General features: G+C 41.9%; 1 protein-coding gene across 1 annotated transcript in view; it reads right to left on the bottom strand.

Moving 5' to 3' along the window:
- Positions 1 to 24104, bottom strand: part of ABCC4 (ATP-binding cassette, sub-family C (CFTR/MRP), member 4) — a 202891-nt gene that overhangs the window by 112672 nt on the left and 66115 nt on the right. The window contains exons 14-19 of the mRNA XM_005882401.1: positions 20451 to 20547; positions 16811 to 17020; positions 14919 to 15059; positions 14470 to 14507; positions 13952 to 14046; positions 12011 to 12157 (exon numbers count right to left, since the gene is read on the bottom strand). Of these exons, the coding sequence (XP_005882463.1) occupies positions 12011 to 12157; positions 13952 to 14046; positions 14470 to 14507; positions 14919 to 15059; positions 16811 to 17020; positions 20451 to 20547 (728 nt within the window). The remainder of the gene's footprint in view (positions 1 to 12010; positions 12158 to 13951; positions 14047 to 14469; positions 14508 to 14918; positions 15060 to 16810; positions 17021 to 20450; positions 20548 to 24104) is intronic.

The raw sequence follows: 24104 nt of genomic DNA, 5'->3' as shown, positions 1-24104 counted from the left end.
GGGCTGGAATGCACATTCAGGAGGACTGATTCTAAAGTCTGTTGTCTTTACCTTTGCTATGGGGGCTCCCCAGGGCACCGCCAATCCCAAATCACATGGTGGTTCAAAACCACTACTGGAACATACTAGTAAAGGAATACCAATCCGATTTGGTGATGAGGAGAGTCAAAGGTCCCTTTACTTGCAGGCTAATTTTCTAACTATACATATAACATCTCTTTTAAAAATCTAATAATGTAATCTAATTTTGGTGTGGCAATCTAACAAAAAGAAAGCTCTCTCATTCTCGCACACACGCCCCACCCCACACCGCATCGAATGCTGCTGGAGATGTAATTGTGCTTCAACCTGAGGCTCCTGACGGTGCCGGCGAAGTGACTGGCCCAGGAATCCCACAGTCATGTTCCTAGAGGAAACAGGACTAAGCAACAACTCAAACTACCTCTCAGCTCCCTGCCCAGTAACAGTTCCACAATGTCTACAACCAAAGTTCTCTCTCGGCTGACAGCAAATAAAAACTCGACAAGAGAAGGGGAGAGAAAAGATGAGCTATATTTTTTTTAAAATATCCCAAAACTTGCAAGATACTTATTTGTCACCTACAATTTCAAACCCTAATCTCCTCTGGAAAACTTATCGACTTTGATACAGGAAGAATCAAGAGAAGACCAGGACTATTAAGCATTAAACTCCTATAGTGTCTTATTTGTGAAAAGAGATGTAAGTGGATGGGAAATTTGGCATCAAAGGGAAGTAAGGCTTCTTAACTCAATTTTCAGAATTCCCTAATGTATGAGTTAACTCTAGTCACCTGGTTGAAGACGAAGATTTGTGAATAAACAGCAGCTTATCTGATTGTATGATAAACCAGATTGTCTGGATTACACAGGTGCTCCCTTTTATTACTCTGGCTATTTATGTCAACAACTATTTATTTAATCTTGAAGTCAAGAAGAACAATTTTCTAGTAACACTGATTACTCACCATCTTGAAATGTGTTTATTTTCCTTTCACTTACAGGACTATGTCAAGACTAAAGTAAAAAGCTGGCACCAATAAGAAGTACTTCTATCTATAAGACCGCTTATTGGTGGAATTCATTAAACCATGTTGACTCCTTTTAAAGTAAAAGAGAAAATGCAGAGAAGATTTATATTAGCATGAGATATAATTTAAAGATGTTAATACCATTTTATTCTGCTAAAAGGGAAGAACAATAATTTAATGGTTCCTGCCAAAGAAATAAATTTTATGATCCCAGGCCATTCTGACACCAACAGGGAAAAAAGAATGAAAAAAATATATAATAAAAATAACTCTATACAAGAAAGCAACTATTTCCTTCTTAGTTTATTGTTCAATATTTAAAGGTAATAAAAAAATTAATCCATGATTCTGACAACGTCTCAAAGCACCGCTGCTGATCTAAATATATGGAATTATATATGGGAGGAAATACTATATGTGAAGGCAACTCCTCATACTCTGTAGTATCTGTTCAACTACCTTTGTGAAGAAGAAGAAAAAAAGTGGGTGCCTCACTCAGAGTGAAGGATAAGATCAGTCATGGAATCAAAAGAACACTTCTAGAAACTTCCACTTGAAGTTCAGAGAGAAATCACTAACTAATTATTGACTTCTAGAAACTTCCACTTGAAGTTCAGAGAGAAATCCTTAACTAATTATTGACTTAAATATCCCAAAATCAGGGCCTTAGGCTGAAAAGCAAGCAGGGCAGAAGCCCTGGCCGCACAGCTGCTCTGCTGCACGCTCTCCACCAACAGCTGACCTGGAGGCAGGATTTTCCTCTCCTGAGGAGCAGGACTGTGTTTGGAAAATGTCTGGATAAAGACTCTTAAACACATAACAAGTCTAAAATAGACTTTCCAGGTGTTCAAGAGGTTGAAACATTTCCCCATGTGATACAATCTATTAAAATGCAAATGCAAAAAAAAAAGAAAGGAAAGGAAAATATTTCCAGAACAGAGAACCTGATTTCATGATAGCTTTCCATTTAACCACAGTATTTTCATAAACTTCCACTCAAAGTGTACTTTGAAGCTTGTCATCTTTTTTCTAGGTATTAAAGTTTCTTACCTAAATGAGGAGGTAGTCTCTAAAAGTTTAATCCTGGTTACCAAGAATGAGAAGAGAGCACTCGACAGATCATAGCTGATTTCATGATAACATTACTTAAGAAGAAAACGCCATTGCTTACGTTCTACCTCCGGTCAGAGCATCTGAAACACTTCTAAAAGGCCCAAAGAGAATGGCATGTAGATACCTATAAAGGGCAACAACTGGAAGTCCTGGTTGCCCTCTCCTTTCCTTATCACTGGTCTGAAATGACTTCCAGCACCCCGAGTCCCGGATGGGTCAGGAAAGTGAGTCGAGTCACCAGTCTGCTTAGAAACCAGGTTGAGTTTGCTGTAAGCTTAGAGATTAGGATCTTAAATAAAGAATCACTTATTTTGTTTCCTAAATTCCTCTCACACTCCCACTGGTATGATTTCATTTTGAAAACAATTCATCTTGAAGTTCCAGAACACTTTTTGGAAATTTTAGAAAATCAAGGCCAACCACTTACGTAATTGATTGTGAAAAGGAAATATGCCATAGGGCTATGTTGGTGAGTGTGAGTGTGCTGTGTGTATACTTGAGTCAACATCTCTGTAGTAAATTTTTAATCTCTATCTTTTCTATATGGAATCAGAATATTGCCTTTAAAAAAAAAGAGAGAGAGAAACCATCCATTGTCTGCAATTATTTAAGTGTGGAAATGTCTCCAAGACAGGGACTTTTTGCCCCAATGCTTGGGACCACAACTGACAACTAGCAGATAACCAATCAATACTTGATGAATGAAAACATCCCCTTTCTTCCTTTTAGAAACTTGAGGCCAAGAGAAATGAAGGGATGGGAACAGCTATTCCAAATCTAGGTTTCTAGCAGAACTGGGACATTGCAACCTCTCCACCTACCTCTCAACTCCCTATCCAATAACAGTTTTAAAAAGCCTGCTGGTGTTTTTAAATGGAGGTAGTCTTCCTGTTTACTTCTTAAGAGCATGCAGTTTTTATCAGGTAAAACTACAAAGTACCAAATATTTAACCCACATAACTGCGGACATTCATCTTCAACGCACAACTAATCCCCAAAGAAATGTATCAGGTGTTTGATAGTTTCGTTTCCTTGATTGGCAGACAACAGAACTTGAATAGTATAGTTCCATGAACCAATATATATGGTTTTCTCTTCATGCCATCACATAACAGAAACAACATAAATAACCTATTAGAAATTCTACATTTGAAAATAAATTATAGGGGAGAGTTCAATTTAATATAAAAAACAAAGGATAAGATAAAGACTCTAATTCTATTTCAACACTGTAAAGTTCCATTGCTCTTTATGGGTGGGGCATGGAGAGGTGCAAGTACACTCCTGAAACCATCCCTTCTTCTATCCGGCCTGCAAATACTTACTAATCAGCTACAACGTGCCCAATCCGGGGCTCAGCGGCTTTCGTAGTAACACAATAGATACACTTAATAAAGAGCCCAAGGCTAAGAGGAGAGACAGGCATTCAACACATAATTACCTAAATTATAATTTAACTGTAATTTTGACAAGTACTATAAAGATGTGATTAAAAACACCACCAAAACTTTGTGAAGTGAAACGTCAGGCTCGATGTTATAAATATTTGGATTTTTTCCCAATTTCCTCATGGCAAAACAAATAATAATGTTCAAAATAAAGTGGCCGGGGAAGAAATGATAAGATGAAGATGAAGATTTCAATTATAAAATGAAAATAAAAGTTTGCCCCTTGGTCTTGTAAGAAAGCTTCAACATCAAATCTTACTCTCTATGACAACTAAGATGAACCAACCGATGAGAAGAGTAAATCAAAATAGATTCATTCATAAAACAAAGTAACAAATGCCAATAATCAACAGCTGTTTGCTGTGGAAGGGCACAAGCTTGAACTCTAAAGCCAGAAATGGGAGCTATCTGGGTGAAGAATTCAAAAATTAAACTCAACAAATGCTCTTTTGGTGATTTGAAAGTGATTTATTTCACCAGTTGTCTCTTTTATGAGAGCTGCTTACAGGAAATACACCTCAAGGAGAAAATACAGGAGCGTGTGTAGAACAAGAACCAAGCTAAGGGATGTGCATCAGACAGGCACCCAAGGGTCACTCGCTGCCTGTGCATCTGTCTCAGATAACTACTCGTTGGTTTCTCTTCAGAATCTTCTAATTTAAAATAAATATATAAAAGAGCACTGGCCCCAGACTGATTCCTGTCAAGGGCACATACCTCAGTTGCAGGCTCCCAGGCTTGATCCCGGCTGGCGCACGTGCGGGAGGTAACCAATCATTGTGTCTCTCTCACATCGATGTTTCTCTCTCTGTCTCTCCCCCTCCCTTTCACGCTCTCTCAAAAGCAATGGAAAAAATATCCTCGGTTGAGAATTAACAAAGTGTAAGTAAATAAATAAGGCACATTAACAACAACAAAAACACACACATATATTTTAGAGGAAGCACTTGACATTATAGCAAAACTGTACGGAATTTCAATCCAGCAAATCCGCATCGATTCCCACTTAGTGTCAGGAGACTATGCTTTATACATACTAGGTTCTCAGTAATATACTCCTCAATATTTATTCATGTGGGAACTGGCCCAAAAAGCTATTCTAATTTCTCTGGAAATGGTTGTACAAAAGCAATGAACTATGCCATAAAAAGACTGATGCATTTTCTATCACAAAAAGCTAAAATGTTGAAGTAATAAGGGAAGGAGGGAGGGAGGGAGAGGCTTTTAAGTGACAGTATTTGAATTACTATAAATTAAATGATTTGTAAAACTTATAAATTATCCAATTTATAAAATACCATACATCACATATCCCATATAACACCAAATTATTGGGCATATTAATATCAGAAAATGGGAGACACAAGGAAGTCTTGAGTACCAAAGACTGCCTAGCTCTAAGCTCTAGGACAGTGATGGCGAACCTATGACACGCGTGTCAGAGGTGACACGCGAACTCATTTTTTTGGTTGATTTTTCTTTGTTAAATGGCACTTAAATATATAAAATCAATATCAAAAATATAAGTCTTTGTTTTACTATGGTTGCAAATATCGAAAAATTTCTATATGTGACACGGCACCAGAGTTAAGTTAGGGTTTTTCAAAATGCTGACACGCTGAGCTCAAAAGGTTCGCCATCACTGCTCTAGGACATCAAACCATTAAAAACCTAGGAGCTTAGGGGCATTAACATCATAGCCACAAATATCAGAGTAGTGTAGTGAGTGAACTTATGAGAGATGTATATGTTCCACTTAATATATTCATGATTTGAAAAAGAAAAAAAAAAACGCAAGTCAAATACCATCGTTACATTATCCAGAGATTACATGACTACAAAACAACCTTGAAGAAGGCACAGCCTTCCCAAATCTTATCTTTGTAATATTTTACTGGACAAACACAGTGCTTTTTCTGCTACTAAGTTGTCAGTAGTTTCATGTATGATTACCATGGAGAAAAAAAAACATGAATAAGGAGTAATCAGAACATTCTAATAGATTAAAAATATACACCAAAATGGTGCAATATTTACCAGCCGTGGTCAAGGGCATAATAATCACCTTTATAGAGATTACTGACAAAATAACAATATTAAGCAAATATATGTAATTATGTAACTATTTAAACTCGTAACAAAGGCTTTTATGATACCATTAGCAGTAAATGAGCAACTCCCATAAAATATGACTTAATATCACCCTGATAAGAGTTTAAGTACATATAACCATTGTTATGTGAAAAAACATTATTCTTAATATGTGACAGCCCGACAGGATTTAATTACCACACCTTCTTCAAACTATTAGCTGTTTCATTCAAACCTGAAAAAATAATATTTATGTGGCTATTGAGAATCACTGTGATTGATGCAATCTTTTGTGTTACTCCCTTTACAGTCACTTGCATTTGTTATTATTAACAAGGAAAAATGAAAGGGGAAATGTGTGTTTTTGTTTTGCAACAAAGCTTTTCTGATGATGACTAACTTCTTCCTTTGAACACAAAAAGCCTGTTTAACTAATGTACTTATAAATATGTTCTTCACAATGTGCACCAAGCAAGAAAAGGAAGAAGAAAACAAAAAGCCAGTAGGACTTCAGCCAGAACTAAAAGCAACCTGGGCAAGATGAGTTACATGAAAGCTGTCAGGAGGGTTGTTATTCTTATTCTCAATTTCTTACAGCTTATCTGCTCTCAAGGAAGAAAAATCGTAGTTTCTTTTAACCATATCCACAAACAGATCTCACTTGAAAGGAAACATAGCGAGTGATTTGGCATGAATGGGCATATTACCAATTTCCAAGCATCACTACTGAATATTTATGTCGGTGACGAATGATGACACCGGTGAAATATTTTAACACGAAGCCTTGCCTTGTAAATCGTCTGAATGATGCTCTGTCAAAACAACACCTACCATAAATCAGAGGTTTTAGGACCAGTATTTCTTGTTCTAACATGCTCCCTGCTCAGCAGAATCACTTGTGTGAACAGGCATAGATTAATGTGTGCTAAGCAAAGCCATCTCACCTCCTAACTTACAGAGCTATAATTTAACAGGTCTATTATCGTCAAGGTAATTTTGACAGTGCTGAAATATTATACTTGTTAAAAATATGCATTTAGCACTAACCCCAGTGGTCATTTGAACTGAACAGACAGATAGGTATCCTTACAATTACCTTTCTTCTCTACTGACGACTCTCCCTTTCTGGCAAGGCAGAGGGATGTTGAGGATTGATTTTATGAATAGCAAAGCAAGACAGGTTCTCTGATAGGACAAAAAGCTCACAGTGCCGCTTCACTTTGCACTTCTCTGCAAGGTATTTATTTAGCAAGTTACAGTGGGTGCGAAGGAGTCCATTTCCAGGTAGAAGGATCAGGACAATGGCTCAAACCCTATTCCCCCAAACCCTCAACTCCTACACAACGCACATCCTAACCCAGGGATCTTAGATTGTGAAATCACCTACCGAGCCTCACTTTCCACTCAGGCAGGTTGATTAGGGAGTGTACAAGAAAACGTCTCGCTTAACTCTAATGCAAACATTCATTTCCCATGGACCTCAATGGGGCCAAGTACCTTCCACCGGAAGAGTAAAAATGGCAAAAGACAGTAGCACGTTTACTTTTCTCTCTATAGTGTTTTAGCCCTAACTTAACTTGATTGGTAAAGAGCAAAATAATATGAATTTGCACATTTTTCTACACTGAATGCAGAAGTTAGCAAACACGCGCACACACACGCGCACACACCACTGTACAAAATTCAGTCATGTGACATGAACATAGTGGCCACAGCCCAAAATGAGAGAATAAACAAACATCATCTACTGACACCAGGAGCTCAGTTTCTTAAAGCCAAATTAACACATTGAAAGCAAATAAACAAATATTTGTCTGGAATTCATTATAGTCAACCCTCTCGGCCAAGTGTTATGTCACCACAGTTGGGCACGAAAAAAACAAGACAACTATCCACTCATCTTGTCTCCAAAACAAAGGGAGAAATTCAAGAGACTTGATAAGAATAAAATGTCTCTGCTGGCTGATGGCGTGGAAGAAAAGTGAAGAAACTGGTTCATATGTCTCCCTGAACTCATGTTTGACTCAGGTCATACAAATGACCATATTCTACCCTTTCCCAGTTAAAATTCATCCAGTCAATATGTCAGCAGCTGCCTATCCCGGTTACTAGGAAAGAAGGTGTCAATTAAAAAAATCCAAGTAACCTGGTTTGAAATACTAGATATTCTGGGACAATGCTGGGAGTAATGTTTTATAAACCCAAGAGTTTAATGTGTCAAATATAATAAATCACGACAATGCTTTTAAAATCTCATACAAAGACAAAGCTATAAAAATGGAATTTCCAAGAAAGCTTTCAAAGAAAAACAACCAGGTTTTGCAGTAAGGTGCCCTGCGTACACTATATCCCGGAGATAATGTAGATCATGCTGCCCTCTAGTGCCGGATGTAAAAAAATGAAATGAATTCTGCGTGTGCAAGGAAAACAGGACTTAAATTTAAAACAGAAATTATCTCGTAACTTCTGAAGGACTTACTGCTGACCTGGGATTGCGTTACCCTTGTGTTAAGAGCTCATAGAACTGAAAGGAGCCACGATGACAGAGGGCAAAGGTCGACTAGGAAGAGGCAAAGTGGCAAACAGCACGGGACACATCATGTGACACTAGACAACTCGAGTTGCCATCAAAATGAATAGGAAACATTATGGCAGTTGAAAATGTGCGGCTCCTAAATAGACACACACAATACCATTACCAAAATACATCTCAGGGGGAGAGAATAAAAAACAGAGATGGCTGAGAGCAAGGAAGGTAAAAAGAAGAAAACTAGTTTTTGCCATTGTAAGGCCTCACACTAGTTGATTCAAATTTTACCCAAATAGCTAATATATAAGGTTATGAAATATCAGTAGACAAGAAAGTATCACGTTATATACACAACTAAATAAGGAAACTTCATGCAACCATATGGGTTTAAAGAGGAGAGTAACATGGTCACGCAGCTTGGAGCAATGGAACCTTCTCACAAATCAGCTCTGGAATGGTCACCTTCAGAGAAATTTCGCTATTAAGAAGAAAGCTGCACTTCCAGGTCTCCCTTGCCCTTCTCCTTAAGTCAGAGTAGGTGAACTTGGATTCTGGCAGGGCAGCAGGTGGCTGATTCAGGACCCTGCCCTGGAGGCCTGGCTCTCTGCATACTTGCAAAGTGTCCGCCTCTGATGAACAAAATAAAATGCAGGGGATCTGGGAGGAAATACTAGGAGGGGGACAACACATCTGGGATGGAAGCACCCAGGAATGAGTGTGAACAACGTTGCTACAGTCGAGATCGGGGTCATTGGGAATGTCATGGCAGAAGCGGGAACTGGGGGTGAGTACGGAAGGGAACTCTGGCAAGTCCTCCACAGATCCAAGCTGGGCGATGGTTCGGGCCTCTGCCTGGAGTTTCTGGCTTCTGTACCAGTCTCCGCCCAAGTCTAGCTTGCTAAAAACTAAAGTCGGTCCCAGACTCACAAACTTAAGATTGTTTGACTTACTATATTCAGTAGAAACCGTACTCCTAATATTGAATTTTGCTCTCTTCCCAGGCTAGTGATACACAATGCAATGCTCTCTCGTGATGCTGGGCAGGGGGAGCAAGATGATTTTGCCCAACTGTGAGCTAAGGTGAGTGTTCTGAGCATGTTTAAGGTAGGCTAGGCTAAGCTCTGATGTTTCGTAGGTTAGTTATATTAACTGCACTTGCGACTTATGACAATTTCAACTGACATGGGTTTGTTGGAGGTAACCCCGTAAGTTGAGGAGCATATGTACACACTGACAAAAGGCCTAACTGTCCCCTCAGTTTTCTAAAATCTGGGTGTCGTCAGTCAGGACCCTGAGCTCACAGGAAACTCACTGACCCCGGGTCTCCCTGAGAGCGAGCTCTCAATGGTAAAGTACTGAGAGGAGAGAGTACGCCTCCAGGCGCCGTGCAGCTCAGGACACACTGTGACGGGGAGCAACACGACTCCAGGCACCTGTGTACATGTAACAGAACTCAAAAATGGAGCATGTCTACCTCGTGGCTCTAGAGGGGAATTTTTGAAAGATAATATATAACCATTAAAGTACATAGAATCAATGTCAACTAAGAGGCGTAATTCATAGTGTTGGCTTGTTCTTCCTCCCATTTTAAGAAGTACAAAACTTTTATCCAAATGGAAATTTAAAACCTACCACATATAAAAATTTCTTTAATTAAAAGCACCTTTTAGTCTACCACTAAAAGAGCAAATAACTCATGAGCCCTCCACATTTTGGGCAAGCAAGGCCTATCTCTGGCGTTCTTATGGGGCAGTGGTCGGCAAACTGCGGCTCGCGAGCCGCGGTTTGCCAACCACGGTTATGGGGGCTTCTATTTTCTTGACGGAATCAGTCCTGCAATAGATACAGGAGGGGGAGGCAGGATAAGTGCTCCGGTGCCGCTCTGAAATTAGCAACCTCGTAGATTGAGACTTGGTCCCAAATCTGTGAATAATAACTAAACCAGCACATGGGAAACCCACAGGGCTTGCACATGGAAGAGTCCGGTTAACGGTGGTCACAAGCATTCAGAGGCAGTGATGACAGAAATGCAGTCCCATTTGGTGCTCCAAACTTAATGACTGTAGCTTTCACATTAACCGGCAGAGGGGTGCGACTTTATGGTTGTATAAGACTACCTAAGTCTTCCGATCACTTGCTAACCACAGCTATATAACACTGTCCACTGTGTGTGCCTCTGCGGTTTACAATTCCCGGTGCTTCGCACAGTGCCTGGACTAAACATCTACACAAGGCGCTTTCCGGAAGAGTCTTATTTCATCCTCACAACAGTCCTGTGAAACAGAGAGGGCGGCGGCAGTCATTTCCACTTCACAGGCGAGGAAGTGCCGAGGCGTCATTGCCGAGGCTCACCAGGCACCGGCCATGGTCTGAGCACTGTGATTCTATCAACCTATTTAATCCGCACAATATCTGAGCAAGGGAGGTGTGAACAGCATCCTCATTGTACAGAGGAGAAAACCAGGCACAGAGAAATTAAGTAACTAGGACATAAATATCAATGCAACTATAACCGGTTATTACTTAGGAATTCACACCAGGCAGCAGGCTCTGGAGGCCACACTTTTAACCACAACTTCCTGCTTTGAGATGCGCCTACCCAATAATATCTCCGTGCTCTGGCCCAGGTAACATGGCAAGTTAATAGCCAGACCAGCCCTGACCGGTTTGGCTCAGTGGATAGAGCGTCAGCCTGCAGACTGAGGGGTCCCGGGTTCGATTCTGGTCAAGGGCATGTACCTTGGTTGCAGGCACATCCCCGGTGGGGGGTGTGCAGGAGGCAGCTATCGATGTTTCTTTCTCATCGATGTTTCTGACTCTCTATCCCTCTCCCTTCCTCTCTGTAAAAAAATCAATAAAATATATATTTTTTTAAAAAATAGCCAGACCAAGGCTACCCACCCTTGTGCTCCCTCCAACCCGCCTCCCTGCCTCCACAGGTTCTGTCAATCACTACCTGCAAAAGCAAAGCCGCCCTGGGCTTCCCCACAAGTCGAACCAATTGGGCAGAGTGGGGATGTGTGCTGATGACCTACCTCTTCATAGGAGCCCACGTCAAGAGGCTACCCTCAGAAACAAGGCAAGTCAAGGCCTCTGAGTGGAGGCATCCTCCACTTGGAAACCACCAGGTACACGCATACCAACAAAATCACTCCCGGCAACCCACCTGTCAGGTAGGACCAAGCCTCAAATAGGTAACCAGAAGTCTAGTTTAAAACTACAGTTCATAGCTTTTACTGAAGAGGATGGGATGTTTACATTTCATCCAGCTTGCATTTTAATTAACTTTTCATAGCCATTTTAGGTAAACCTCACAGAGCTGGTGCAAGAGCTCTGGTTTAGACATGGATGGGCAATGAAAGAAACACACAGCCTGTCTCATGTAGAGAGATTCCTTGTGAGAAGGGCCTTCCTAAAGGATGGCCCAGCTTCACACTATGTACTCCAGCCAATGTTTAGGCAGCTGGTCAACTACATTTAAATACATCTGCATTGAATGTATGGTGTTTCATATGCCATGTAGCAAATGGCTTCCTTAGTCCTTCTGCAGAGTGAACATTCGTTTATCTTTCCACACACACAAACTGGAATAAAAGCTTGTATGCCCCTCTATTCCGATTTTCTCTGGGAGGAAATCAGTGAAGCTCTTTATAGAAAGTGAATCAACACACAGAGTGATTTGATTCCAAGCTTCGCCTCCACTTTCAAACACTGAAACGCAATCAGACATTAAATGTGTTAATAAGACATATTTACCAATAAACTTGGTATCTGACTTACCTATTGGATTTCTATCAAAGAACAGTACCGGAGCTTTCAAAATGGACTCAAACATTTTGTTGTGTAAAGTCTGGGAAGAGTTAACTAGGACGTAGAATACCAACAGAGATCTTGCTATGCCAAAAATGACGGTAGACACAGTTAAACCTGAAACGAAGAAACATCCCTCAGCACAGGGGCTCCGCACTCCCTTCAACAATGCTAAAGGGTGGCAGGCAGCTTATAAAGAGATCATGTATTCTATTCCATAAAGGATCTGGGCTCTATTAAGAGTTTAATGCATTCGCAAGATACATTTATAAAGAATATAAAATAATTTATTTTTCTCTCAAATAGAAACTACACGGGGGGGGAGGGGGATCAGCTGTAAACTACAGTTTCATTCCAGTCTTTCCTAATTCAATTACATGGTCTATTAAAAACTCAGAAGAAAGACAATTATAAAAAGTAGTTGATCTTCCCGTCTCTATATTCCAAATCTTACTACTTACAACATGTCCCATACTCTAAAATTGTGGTATGTTTTGATAACAGCATGTGATATTAACAAGGAAGAGGAGAAATAATTGACCATTTCCTTGTAAAAAATGCCCAAGTGCCTTTAAAGAATATAAAAATACCATCTTAAGTTGCAATTAGAAAACCTCTTAAATAACTGAATTGCAAGAAAATACAAATCATATTTTAACATAATTAACCTGAATGAGGAACTAATCTCACTAAGTGTTTTATATAAATAAAGCATTTTATATGAACATAATCATTTAAATTATATATTTTATTAATGACATAAATGAATACCTACTATGCACATTAAAATAGCTCTCCTAACATCTCTGGAACTCACAATGCTAAATAAAGTGAGGATAACTTTTGCAATAAATATTCCACTAAGTACTTTTTCCCCCTTCAGGTAACACATCATTTGTTCAAACTCTGAAAGCTGGTCAGATTTCTTAATTCCATCAACAGGCATTTTCCGTAGCCCATCATCCTACATGAATATATGACAGAACCATTTCCCTCTTCCTTTAGGTCATCCATTGTCCACCAATATGGAAGGTAAACAGCGAATGGATTTAGATTTCTTAGCGAGTGATCAACGAAATAAATACCTCCTTTCAATGAGTGGGTTCTTACAAACATGACTCACTCTAGCTTTGAGGAAAGCATGCATGAGTGATACCTGTGGGGATACTTAAAATTTTAGATGAGGATTTCCTTTAAAAAGTATGGAATGCTACATATATTCTAAGCACTCTTGTGAAAATGGAGCGCGGTGGTAATGCTGGCCTGTCAAGCCAGATGTTAAATTACTCCCACAGTTGGGAAGGCGATAACATTGTGATCTCGAGGTAAGAAAGAGAAGGCAGCCTAATTCCCAGACACTGGGTTTCTCCCTGCTTAGCTTCCCTCTTAAGTAATTAGTGAAGCCCAAGAGATGAGCAGCACGGTGAGGGAAGCTTTGCATACCTGCAAGGGAATAATGCTTTTATTTGGGGGGCCTTGCTGCCAGAGGATTGCATCCAAATTCAACAAAAGCCAGGGTTTATTCAAACAGAATTGGAACAATCCGAACCAGAGGGTGGGGATCCGTTTCTAATCCCCTTGCCCATCCATATAATAATATAAGATTTAGCTAAAGCAACCTATTAGAATAGACAATAGCCACATATTTCCAGTGGCTGATTTTCTGAATGCTCAATCCCGGTTTAACTTCCAAAATCCAGTACAGAGCAAATTAAGAGTCTTCACTGAACCTCTTTCTTCTAGTAGATTTTTAAAAAAATAATTATTCTAATTAATTCACAAAGTAAATTCGATTCAGACCCTTAATCTGTTAAGACATTACTGAATTACTCCCGGAAGCCTAGTTCCTCACACAGGCTCATTGTAAGAACCTCAGACTCTCATATAATAGACCAAGTGATGACACTTTACCTGAATAAATCCCTAAGTACCAGTTAAGAGACAACGCCTCAGTTACATTTCCTTGTCCATTTACAGTGACATTCCCAGCGCTCTGTTGATTTGCCCTATGGAACAAGGCAGGAAAAATATTAAACTATAGATGGAATTTAGATAAATACCAAAACAAACAAAATCAAAACCAAAAAAACCCACTTATCCTCAACTTGGGAGACATGTTCTATGCTGGAAGATGACTCCCAGCTCACAGGGTCCTGTGTGGGTGCCTGTCTACCTTATACAAATTCAATTTGAATCATGACTTTGAGGTCTCAGAATTGTCTGTGAAGACCCTGCTGAGGATCCGACATAGGAGAGACCGGGGGAGGGTCATGGTCCCCCAGCAAGAACTTTCTTTTTCTTCAGGGAAACTAAGTGAGGTCTTGAGGAGGAGGAGGGAGAGCAAACCCCACCACCCCCGCTGCTTCTGCGGGGAAGGGAGGCTTCACCTCGATTTTATAGTACCTCTGACCAGACCAGAAATAACTCACCAGTATGACAGCCACCAGTCCTGAAGAACATAGGAAAGCTAGGGCAGGGAAACAAACAAACACAACGATCAAACACTAGCATGACTTTTCAGCTCAAAAACTGTCACTCACTAAAATGAGTAATGGAAAGGCCCCAGAAAACGGGGAGGGTCCTTCAAGCTCAGGTCACAGTTGTGCCAAACCCCACATCCCGGATAGCAACAGGTCAAGTAAGTGCACAGTACATTTTTAAATCTTTAAAAGGCATCCCGTTTTCCCCCCTAGAAGTTCCTTGTAATGGACATGCGACACCAGTAGGCATCACTTTTTCCGATCCCCACAAATAGTTTCAATGCAAATCCAAGTGAACTGCAAAATACAGGAATGTAGTATGAACAGATACAGTAAAAATATAAATGTTACTGTAGATATCAAGCTGAGGGCACAAAAAAACAAATGTCCCTAAGTACCTGAGCCACAATGTTGACTAGAATGAGGAGAATGATGGTGAACCAGTGAGCACCGGCTATGAAGTAATTCTTGTAGGCCTTAAGACCAATTTTTCCTTCAGAACGGCTCTCCTCGGTTACTGCAACCTGTACATTCTCAATCTGGGAAGGAAAAAGGCAGTGAGAGACAAAACTTTAAGTGATGCCCAAATTTCAAAAGTTCACTCCATTGGCAAAGCCATGGGAAAACACGCACATCACATGTACTGGTAGAAGTGTAAAATGGTACATCTCCTACAGAGAAATGTATCTCCTACAGAGAGGGCAAATGTGTATATGGTGTGGAAAGATCTAGCCACACCATATACACATTTGCCTGTGGACCCAGCCATCCCACTTCCTGGAATCTTTAGAAATAAGAAAGTATCATTTGCATGAGGTTATCATTGTTGTGTGTCTTTGCTTAATGCCGTGATTTCCAGCACATGCACAACATACTGGATTCACATATAAATGCAGAAGCGAGTTCCAAAACAATATACAAAACTAGAGGCCTGGAGCATGGATTTTTGTACCTGTGGGGTCCCTCTACCTGGCCTACAGGGACTGAACCGAAACCAGGTCTCTGACATCCCCCGAGGGGTCCCAGATTGCGAGAGGGTGGTTCTCGGGTGACACACCCCAGAATTGGGCTCCCTCCACTCTGGTTCCAGGTGCGTCACCCGAGAACTGCAGCTGCCAAGTCACTGCAGCTCAGCAGCTCCTACATTGAGAGTCTGCCCCCTGGTGGTCAGTGCATGTCATAGCTACTGGTCAGATGGTCAGATGGTTGGTCAGTCACTTAGGTTTTTATATATATAGATGATAGGGAACCAATGTATCACTATTAGTGTCACTCAATAATGGAAACATGAAACACAGGAGGAGTTCAAAATATTGGCTAAATACAGTAAACTGGGTCAGAACATCGAGATGGAGTGATCAGAGTTTGAATAACAAGGGAGACTGTATGATCTGAATCAATTTGTTGTAAAGAGTGATTCCTGAGTTTCAAATGTGAGAGACTAATTCGAATACTGAATCATCTGAGTCCTGGATTTGGATGGTAGGGTTCACATATCGAAGAATACAGTGCATATTTTTAAGGAAGATCTAGTGCATTTCTGCAATTCTGTCTGGAGGACATAGATTATAGATTCACATGACCTCACTCGCATGTGGAATCTAATAAGCAAAATAAACTGATGAACAAAATAGATCCAGAGATACAGAAGCATGGAACAGACTGTCCAATCTCAGAGGGAAGACAGGGGAGGGTGTGTGGGTGGGAAGAGATCAACCAAAGAACTTGTATGCATATATGCATAACTAATGGACAATAGGGTGGTGAAGGCCTGGTGTGGGGGTGGGCTAACAGGAGGGGAAAAAAGGAACATATTTAATACTTTCAACAATAAAGATTTTTTTTAAATCAATGCAACAGAAAAAAAAGAAAAAATAAGTAAAAGTAGCTGATTTTATGAGGGCCAAGGCAGGTCGCGGTCTGAGGGGGTCTCCAAATTAAGACTCTGATTGCAAGAAAGAAGCCTGGGGCCACCAGAGCAAGTAGGATTAACCTGTGATAAACTCAAGAGTGCTAACATCACTCACTCAGCCACACACACCTAGGAATTGATCGCCGTACATCCGCTACTGATGTCCACAATCTCCTCCGGCCCATACCCTAAGGAGAACCCCAATCGGGCGTGCTCCCTTTATTCTGTTTTAATTCTACAAAGCCCATGGATTAAGGCTTTGGAACCTCAGGATCTACTCTGGGACAAATGAAAATGTCACGGGCAGGACAGAATGAAGGACCATGAGGCCACTAAGGGCAGACAGAGCCAGGGCACGTTGCATGATGAGATACTCACAGCTTGGCTCTCTGGGGCACCATCTTTCAACGAGTGTCTAGATGACTGTTGAGACCAAATTGAAGACTCTGAGAAGGTCCGATGCCTCAGTGTGGGACTTCCTGAAATGGAAGCTTGTTCAGCCTCCTCATTTTCCTTCTTTAAAAGGGAACCAAAATCTACCCCGGATTTCAGGAACTCGGTGTAAGTCCCCTTTTGCACCATTTTACCCTAAAATAAAAATAAAGAATTTGAGATAAATCTATTTGCGCATTTGATAATAATAATCCAATGTAATAACTACTCAAGAAATGTTAATTGGTCTTAAATTATGATTTTTGTAAGAAAATTATCATTCAGTCTGGAATTCTGGTTAACAAATCTAGTTTAATTCAACGTGGAATTGAGCATTCTCTGCTAAACCCTGTGTTAGGTGCTAGGCGATATGAAGGAAATGGGGAATCGTGTGTTAAAAGTGGTATCACTGACATAACTACCATGGCCATTTAAGGAAGCCAAAAGTATGGATGTTGGTGGGAACATCAGAAATCTTTTTAGACAACATGGAAATTGAGATAAGTCTCATGTAACAAGCAGACTTGAAAAGAACACAGTCAATAGGGAGGATATTCCAGGAAAAAAACAACAACTTAAAATTGATACACAAGCGCTCCTACATAGGTAAAAGTCACTCATCAAATCACTGCAGACCACAGTCACAGTGCCTGCCATGTGTCCTGCTGGTTCGAGACCTGTGGGGACTAGCCCTGGACACAACCCATGAGCTGCATCTTCATGGTCTTTACTCTAAAATTGCCCCCCGAAACTCAGGAAGTTCAATATTCCATGTGTTAAAATAATTAAACACACAGTCCATTAGACTGGGATGGCCCTAATGCCTCAGTAGGCTATGCAAGGAACCCAAAACCTACCCCAGGATCGATACACTCAAATCCGAGAAAACAAAACTGAGGAACAAGCACAAGCAGCCAACTAGGCTTTCCCCAGTCAGTCAACCGCTCAAGTTACAGCCAATCAAATAATATTTTTGAACACTTGTGACACTTCATTATATAGTTTCCTTTCCTTACAAAGTTATATAAAAAATATGCAGATATTTTCACTATTTTCTCACCCTGTGGAATAAGACTCAGCTGACTTACTCAGAAGTAAACAAATATTGGGCAAAATCCCAGGATGCAAAACAAATCAAAGGTCAGCCCTGGTTAAGGCAGATCAGAAGGAAAAAGGCCCAGTCCTCCTGGTGTCCCCCTCATTCCATCCCCCACAAGGTGGGCCACCAAGAAAAACCCAGTGAAGCCTTGGGAAACCATCTGATACTGCAGAATTAGGAAATTACTCATGATATAGTACTGTGTCCTGTTCCACTTGCGAGGCAAAATGCATACACCTCACTTAATGAAATTACCACTTACTACTTAGCACCTGTGAGATGCACAGGGAAACAGCTGGTGGTATAGACACGGCAATTTTACTCAGCAGCCAAGCACTGACAACTCCAAGAGTGGATGGTGAGGGGTGGTGGTGGTGGTGGGGGGGGGGGCAGGCAACCCCTGTGCTGTGAGAGAGGGACCAAGTGAACAGTAAGGATGAACCCAACTCATCCAGGGTGCTCACCAGTGGACAAATGTTTAGATAGTACTAATGTCTGGGATGATGTCCTCAAAGGGAGCAGTAAGGGTACCCCCAAAACACCTGGGGACTAGCTTAACAGGCTATTCTCATGCCCTGATTCTGTACTCACAATACTGCCAACACTGGGGTTATGTACCATAGTAGTTTCACCCCTCTGCCCATGCACTTAATGGTTCTCAACTTGGAGAAATCTGAGCTCCTTATCCCTGGAGGAGTGGCGAAGAGTCAACACAGGGAACTGCCTTTTTATATTCGTCCTTAGGAAAGAAATTCCAAGGCCTGTTCGAACAGAACAGACGAGGGTTAACAATGGAGGTGCTGAGGCACGAATACCAGCAAGCCAAGGAGTGACGTGCTGACCACTAAGACCTAAAAATTCTCACTAACCTCCACCCCACCAAGCATGCTAGCTGTTTGGGGGCCACCATTCATCCCACAACAGATACGTTCAAGTCCTAAACATGATACCTGTGTATGTGACCTCATTTGGAAATAGGGTCTTTGTAGATGTAATCAAGTGAACGTGAGGTCGTATTGGAGTAGGGTGGGCCCTAAATGACTGATGTCCTTATAAAGAGAAAGAGAAGAGACTCAGACAGACACAGGGACAACACCGCGTGACAATGGAGGCAGAGACTGAAGTGCTGCGTCTGCAAGCCAGGGACCGCCAAGGATGGCCAGCAAAGCACCAGAAGCTGGGAGAGGCAGGAAGGACACGCCCCTGGAGCCTCGAGGGAGGGAGCACCCCTGCCACCACCTCAAGCCTTCAGTGACAGCGTGGCCCTGCCAGCATCTTGACCATGAGCTGTAGCCTCCAGGACGGTGAGATTAAATTTGTTTTAAGCTACCCAGCTTGTGATATTTCATTGTGGTGGCTCTAGAAACTAATAAAACACTAGACTAAGGGCATCCTTCCGTCTTCTGAACTTTACTGAGACTTCTCATCGTTTCTGCTGGCGCCTCTCCAGTGAACATTAGAGGGATCTTCTACAGTCACGCCTCAGACCACACACTCCTCTGCTCTGGACTCACTCAGCCCATCTCCCTGCTCACTTGGCCTCAGCCACACCGGCCTTCCTGCTTGTTCCTCCTAGATCAGTTCCTTCCTCAGCAGCCTGCCACTGGACCCCTTGCCCAGATGCCCTGCCCCTAGTGACTACCTGGTCAGCACCTTGATAGCACTCCAGTTCCTTGAGACACCCCTCCTTGGGGAGGCAGTCATGACATATCCACCCACTATCACTTTCGTCACATTTATCTATCCCCAGAAGGTTGGGAGTCCCATGATGGCAGGGACTTACTTGTCTGACAGCTGCATGGGTTCCCACATGTATCAGGCATGCAGAAAATCCTGTGCAGTGAGACTAGCAACCAACTACACCAGGAGCATGGGTGTCTCAAATCAGGGTGGGGCTCGGCTACCCAACCACACTTCTGTCATTAATAGAAGACACTCTTTAGGGAATCTGCATATAACAATCAAATGGATACAAACATGTCTTCATATCTCTGATTTCCAAAGAACATACTTCAACTTAAATCGTGGAAGAGGAAAACAGAACGTTCTAAATGAAATAGCATCATAACCCTAAAACAGTTATAATTTTTTTTTTTTTTTACTTTTCTATTGATTTCAGAGAGGAAGTGAGAGGGAGGGATAGAGCTCACAAACCTGGGCATAGTGCCCTGAGCAGGAATTGAACCAGGGACCCTGGTCGAAGCTCAACCTCTGAACCACACCAGATGGGCTAAACAGTTACAATTCAGTAAGAGAGGCAGCAATTTTTAGACTTTAGGGAATATGGCTTAGGATATAATAGTGACATTTCTGCGTGTCTTGGGATTCATCCTCAAAGGCTGGACAGAAGTTCTGAGAAGAAAGGGATGGAAAAGTGAGGAGGAAGAGCGAGTTTACCAGAACCATAAGGACAGTGACCTACTGGGAGGCCCTGCCTTCAACACGCCTGAGAGCTAGCAAGCTCTCAGGCTTCTAGAAATTACTTACATCTTTCAATATCAGAATCTGACTTGCAGCTTTTAGGTACTGCAACTGGTGAGTCACTAAGATTGTGATCTTCTCATGCAAGGTTTGACAAATACACCTACAAATGCAAGAGGTACAGTATGCAAAAACACATTAATGGGTACTCCAAATTGAAAAGCATACATTCTGAAAACATAAGGGGACAAAGACAACACAGTAGTCAAAGATCTGAGGTTTAAATACAAATACAAATCAATGAAACCAACTGGGTCCTCAAATTCACCAGCAGCAAACTAGCGCCACAAAGAAATTCTAAAAAGCAGTCCAGTGCAGGAGGTAGCTAATGCTAAATGTTATTTTTTTCCCACCTAAAACTCAGATTAACAATTTATGTATTTCATGCTGAAAAACAATTGAGCAATACCAGGATTCCAAAACCTGAACTGAAATACTCATTATTTTCTCCCTGTGTAGGGCTAGGAGAAAGAGGGAGCTGTGTCATATAAGAACGTGAACATTTCTCTTAGACGGCTTCTTGGGTGAGTGTTTATGATTTATGGTGTACATATTAAGCAAAGGAAAGAAGTCTTAGATTCTCGGTAACCTTGGCCAGAGTGCATGTATTAGAAACTTCTTCCTAAATAATACTAGAGAGAAAAATAAATGCTAGTTGCAGCCTCGGTGGGTCCCTACAATATTCCCAGTCCCATCTGGGAGGCACAACTAGGACTGAAAACCTGCCGAATATGAAAATGAAAGAACAGAACTCAAATGGCCCAAATCACAGCAAAAATTACCCTGTGGCTCAAAGGACACGTCGATTCTTTTATGAAGAGCCATCTCAGTATTCAACGTTGGAGTTGCTGTTGTTACAATAACCCCTCAAAGTGCTCCTACATTTAAATGCAGACCCCTTGGAACTCAGACCCAGCTGCATCCTACAATGGTCTACAACCCCACCAGGTAAGCAAGTAGGGGGAAAGCAAGTAGTGACCACAGGCAGGGCTCTGGGCACACACTTTGGTTGCCCGAGTCACACACTGAGCAAATCTCAGGAACATGGCCACAATTCAACCTGCTGGACTAGGTCAGATCAAGAGTTTTGGAGGCACACGGAATGCAAAGAACCTTGATTGCCATTTCAGACCTGAAGCAGGAAAGCTGAACTGAGCAGGCATCTGTGTGGGAGATCTGATTAGGACAGACCCGAAGAACTCATGATGCAGGAGGTGGGGGTCTGGTGTATGGGACTTTCTAATACACAACAGGGGCCGTGACTACAAACAGATTCGATTGATATCGTTTAACCTAAGGGTCCCCCTAACCTTCTGTATGTGACAGAATCCACTTAATGTTTACAACATATAGTTGTAAAACTCACAAACCTTAATAACCTTGGGTATATAGTCATGACTGAAGTAAACTGTTAGAGGCAAGTAAAAGTGTAATTCATTCACTTTTCATACAAAACCCTTCACATTACTAAGCTTCAACACAACCGCCATCTTTCATAGCGTATTGTTCAATCCAATTTTCTAACTCATTGAGAACATTCTGCAGCTGCTGCTGAGTGATTTTCTAAATTGCATTCGTGCTCCCTGCCCTAAGTTTCCCTAAAGAACGTGGTTCTGATTAGCAAACAACAATTTTAACAAGCTTGCTTCTATCAAGAGTATATCCAAAGTCATTAAACCCAAGAGGTGTGAGAGGACTTTATAAATGCCTGTGTTTGCAGAACTTAGGAGAGCTCTTGTGATAAGCACACTGATACTTAACAGTTAAAACCCTCCTTCTGCCCAGCCAGCGTGGCTCAGTGGTTGAGCGCCGACCTATGAACCAGGAAGTCAGGGTTCGATTCCCGGTCAGGGCACTTGCCTGGGTTGTAGGCTCAATCCCCAATATGGGGCATGCAGGAGGCAGCCAATCAACGATTCTCTCTCAACATTGATGTTTCTCTCTCCCTCTTCTTTCCTCTCTGAAATCAATTTACATAAAATAAAATTTGCCGTTTTAATCATCACCGCCATCCATCTCGAGAACTTTTCACCACTCCAGTAACTAAGCACATTTTACAGACACACTGTGGTGTATAAATGTTAAGGACCAGCCGGCCCAGCAACACATACTTAGTGGGTGACCTCAAATCCCAGTTCCTCGTGCCCAGGCCCAGAGCTGTCTCACACTGTCTCTCTCTCACACTGCTGACTCTGCTCGAATCTCTTTACTTCACTAACTAGGGCCTGTTTTGAACGAAATGTGTCATTTCCCCACCTCTACCCCCAAATTCTCACAGATGCCTTAACCCCCTGTACCTAAGAATTTGGTGATAGGACCTATAAAGTAGTGATTAAGTTAAGATGAGGACGTGAGGGTGGGCCCTGATCCAGTATGACTGGTTTCTTTAGAAGAGCAGGTTAGGATATGAGAAAAGTGACCTTGGGGGTGCAGGTGGACAGAGGAAAGAACACGAGGACAGAGCAGGAAGACGGCCACCCACAAGCCAAGGAGAGAGGCCTCAGGAGAAACCAACCCTGCCAACACCTTGATCTTGGACCTCCAGAACTATGAGAAAATCAGTTTATGTTGTTTGAGCCCCCCAGCCTGTGATTCTTTGCTACAGCAGCCAAGTGTTTGTGCCCCCCAAAATTCATACATTGAAACCTAATCCCTACTGTTATGGTATTGGAGGTGGGGCCTTTGGGAGGTGATTAGGTCATGAGGGTGGAGCCCTCAAGAATGGGATTAGTGCCCTTAGAGAGGAGAGGAGAGAGAGCTGCCTTTCCCCTTCCACCATTCGAGGACACAGCAAGGTGCGGAACCAAGCAGTGGGCTGTCACCAGACAACAAATCTGCCTTGATCTTAGACTTCCCAGCCCCCAGAACTTAGACAAATAAATTTCTATCCTTTATAAGCTACCCGGTCAATGGTACTGTTACAGCAGCCTGAACACATACAGTCCTAACAAACTAATACAGGGCCTTACAGTGAGTATTTCCAAATAGCTTTCCCTCTGCTGCACAGGCTGCACCCTCCAGTGAGGACATGCCTGCTCTGCTGTTCCCTTCACAGGCCCTGCTTCTTCCGACCTCTACATCTCTGACTCTACTGTTCCTTTTAGCAAAAAGGAACTGAATCCTAGATTCAGTCTCCACACACCCTTCCCAGCCTGCAGGACCACAGGGACTTCCCGCCAAGGCCAGTGCGTAGTGAGTTTTCCAATCTAAGCTACCCCCTTTTACTTCCTTATAGCATTTGTTATCCTTTATCAAAGCCCTTTAAGTCATGAGGGTAAACTTTTCCCCATGCATTTGTCTTGACAAACTGCAAGTAGAGACAAATTCCTTAGGGGCCAAAACAAGATCTAAACTTCTTGTTCTCCTTTCTTCTGTCCAGTATGGGCCCTTCTCCTCTCTAGCTTATGTACTCCTTTGTAAATTAAAGATGTTTTGTGCAGTAACATTTGTAAAAGCCTCTATATCAGTGCACACAGTAGGGCTTCAATAAGTGCAACTGAAAGGGCTCCTTGGCTTTAAGAGGGTAAAAAGTGACAAGGTAACGGTGGTGGAGATGTGGAGGCTGCTTTAGTAAAAGCAAGTTCACAACGCTTTCGAAAAGGCCAGCCTAAAGTGCACGGGAAGCATCAGTCAGCACCCATTAGGTTATGGCAGTGGCCG

The sequence above is a fragment of the Myotis brandtii genome, unplaced genomic scaffold, assembly GCF_000412655.1.
Source record: "Myotis brandtii unplaced genomic scaffold, ASM41265v1 scaffold71, whole genome shotgun sequence".
Classification (NCBI taxonomy): Eukaryota; Metazoa; Chordata; class Mammalia; order Chiroptera; family Vespertilionidae; genus Myotis; species Myotis brandtii.
This window is presented reverse-complemented; position numbering and strand designations above follow the sequence as displayed.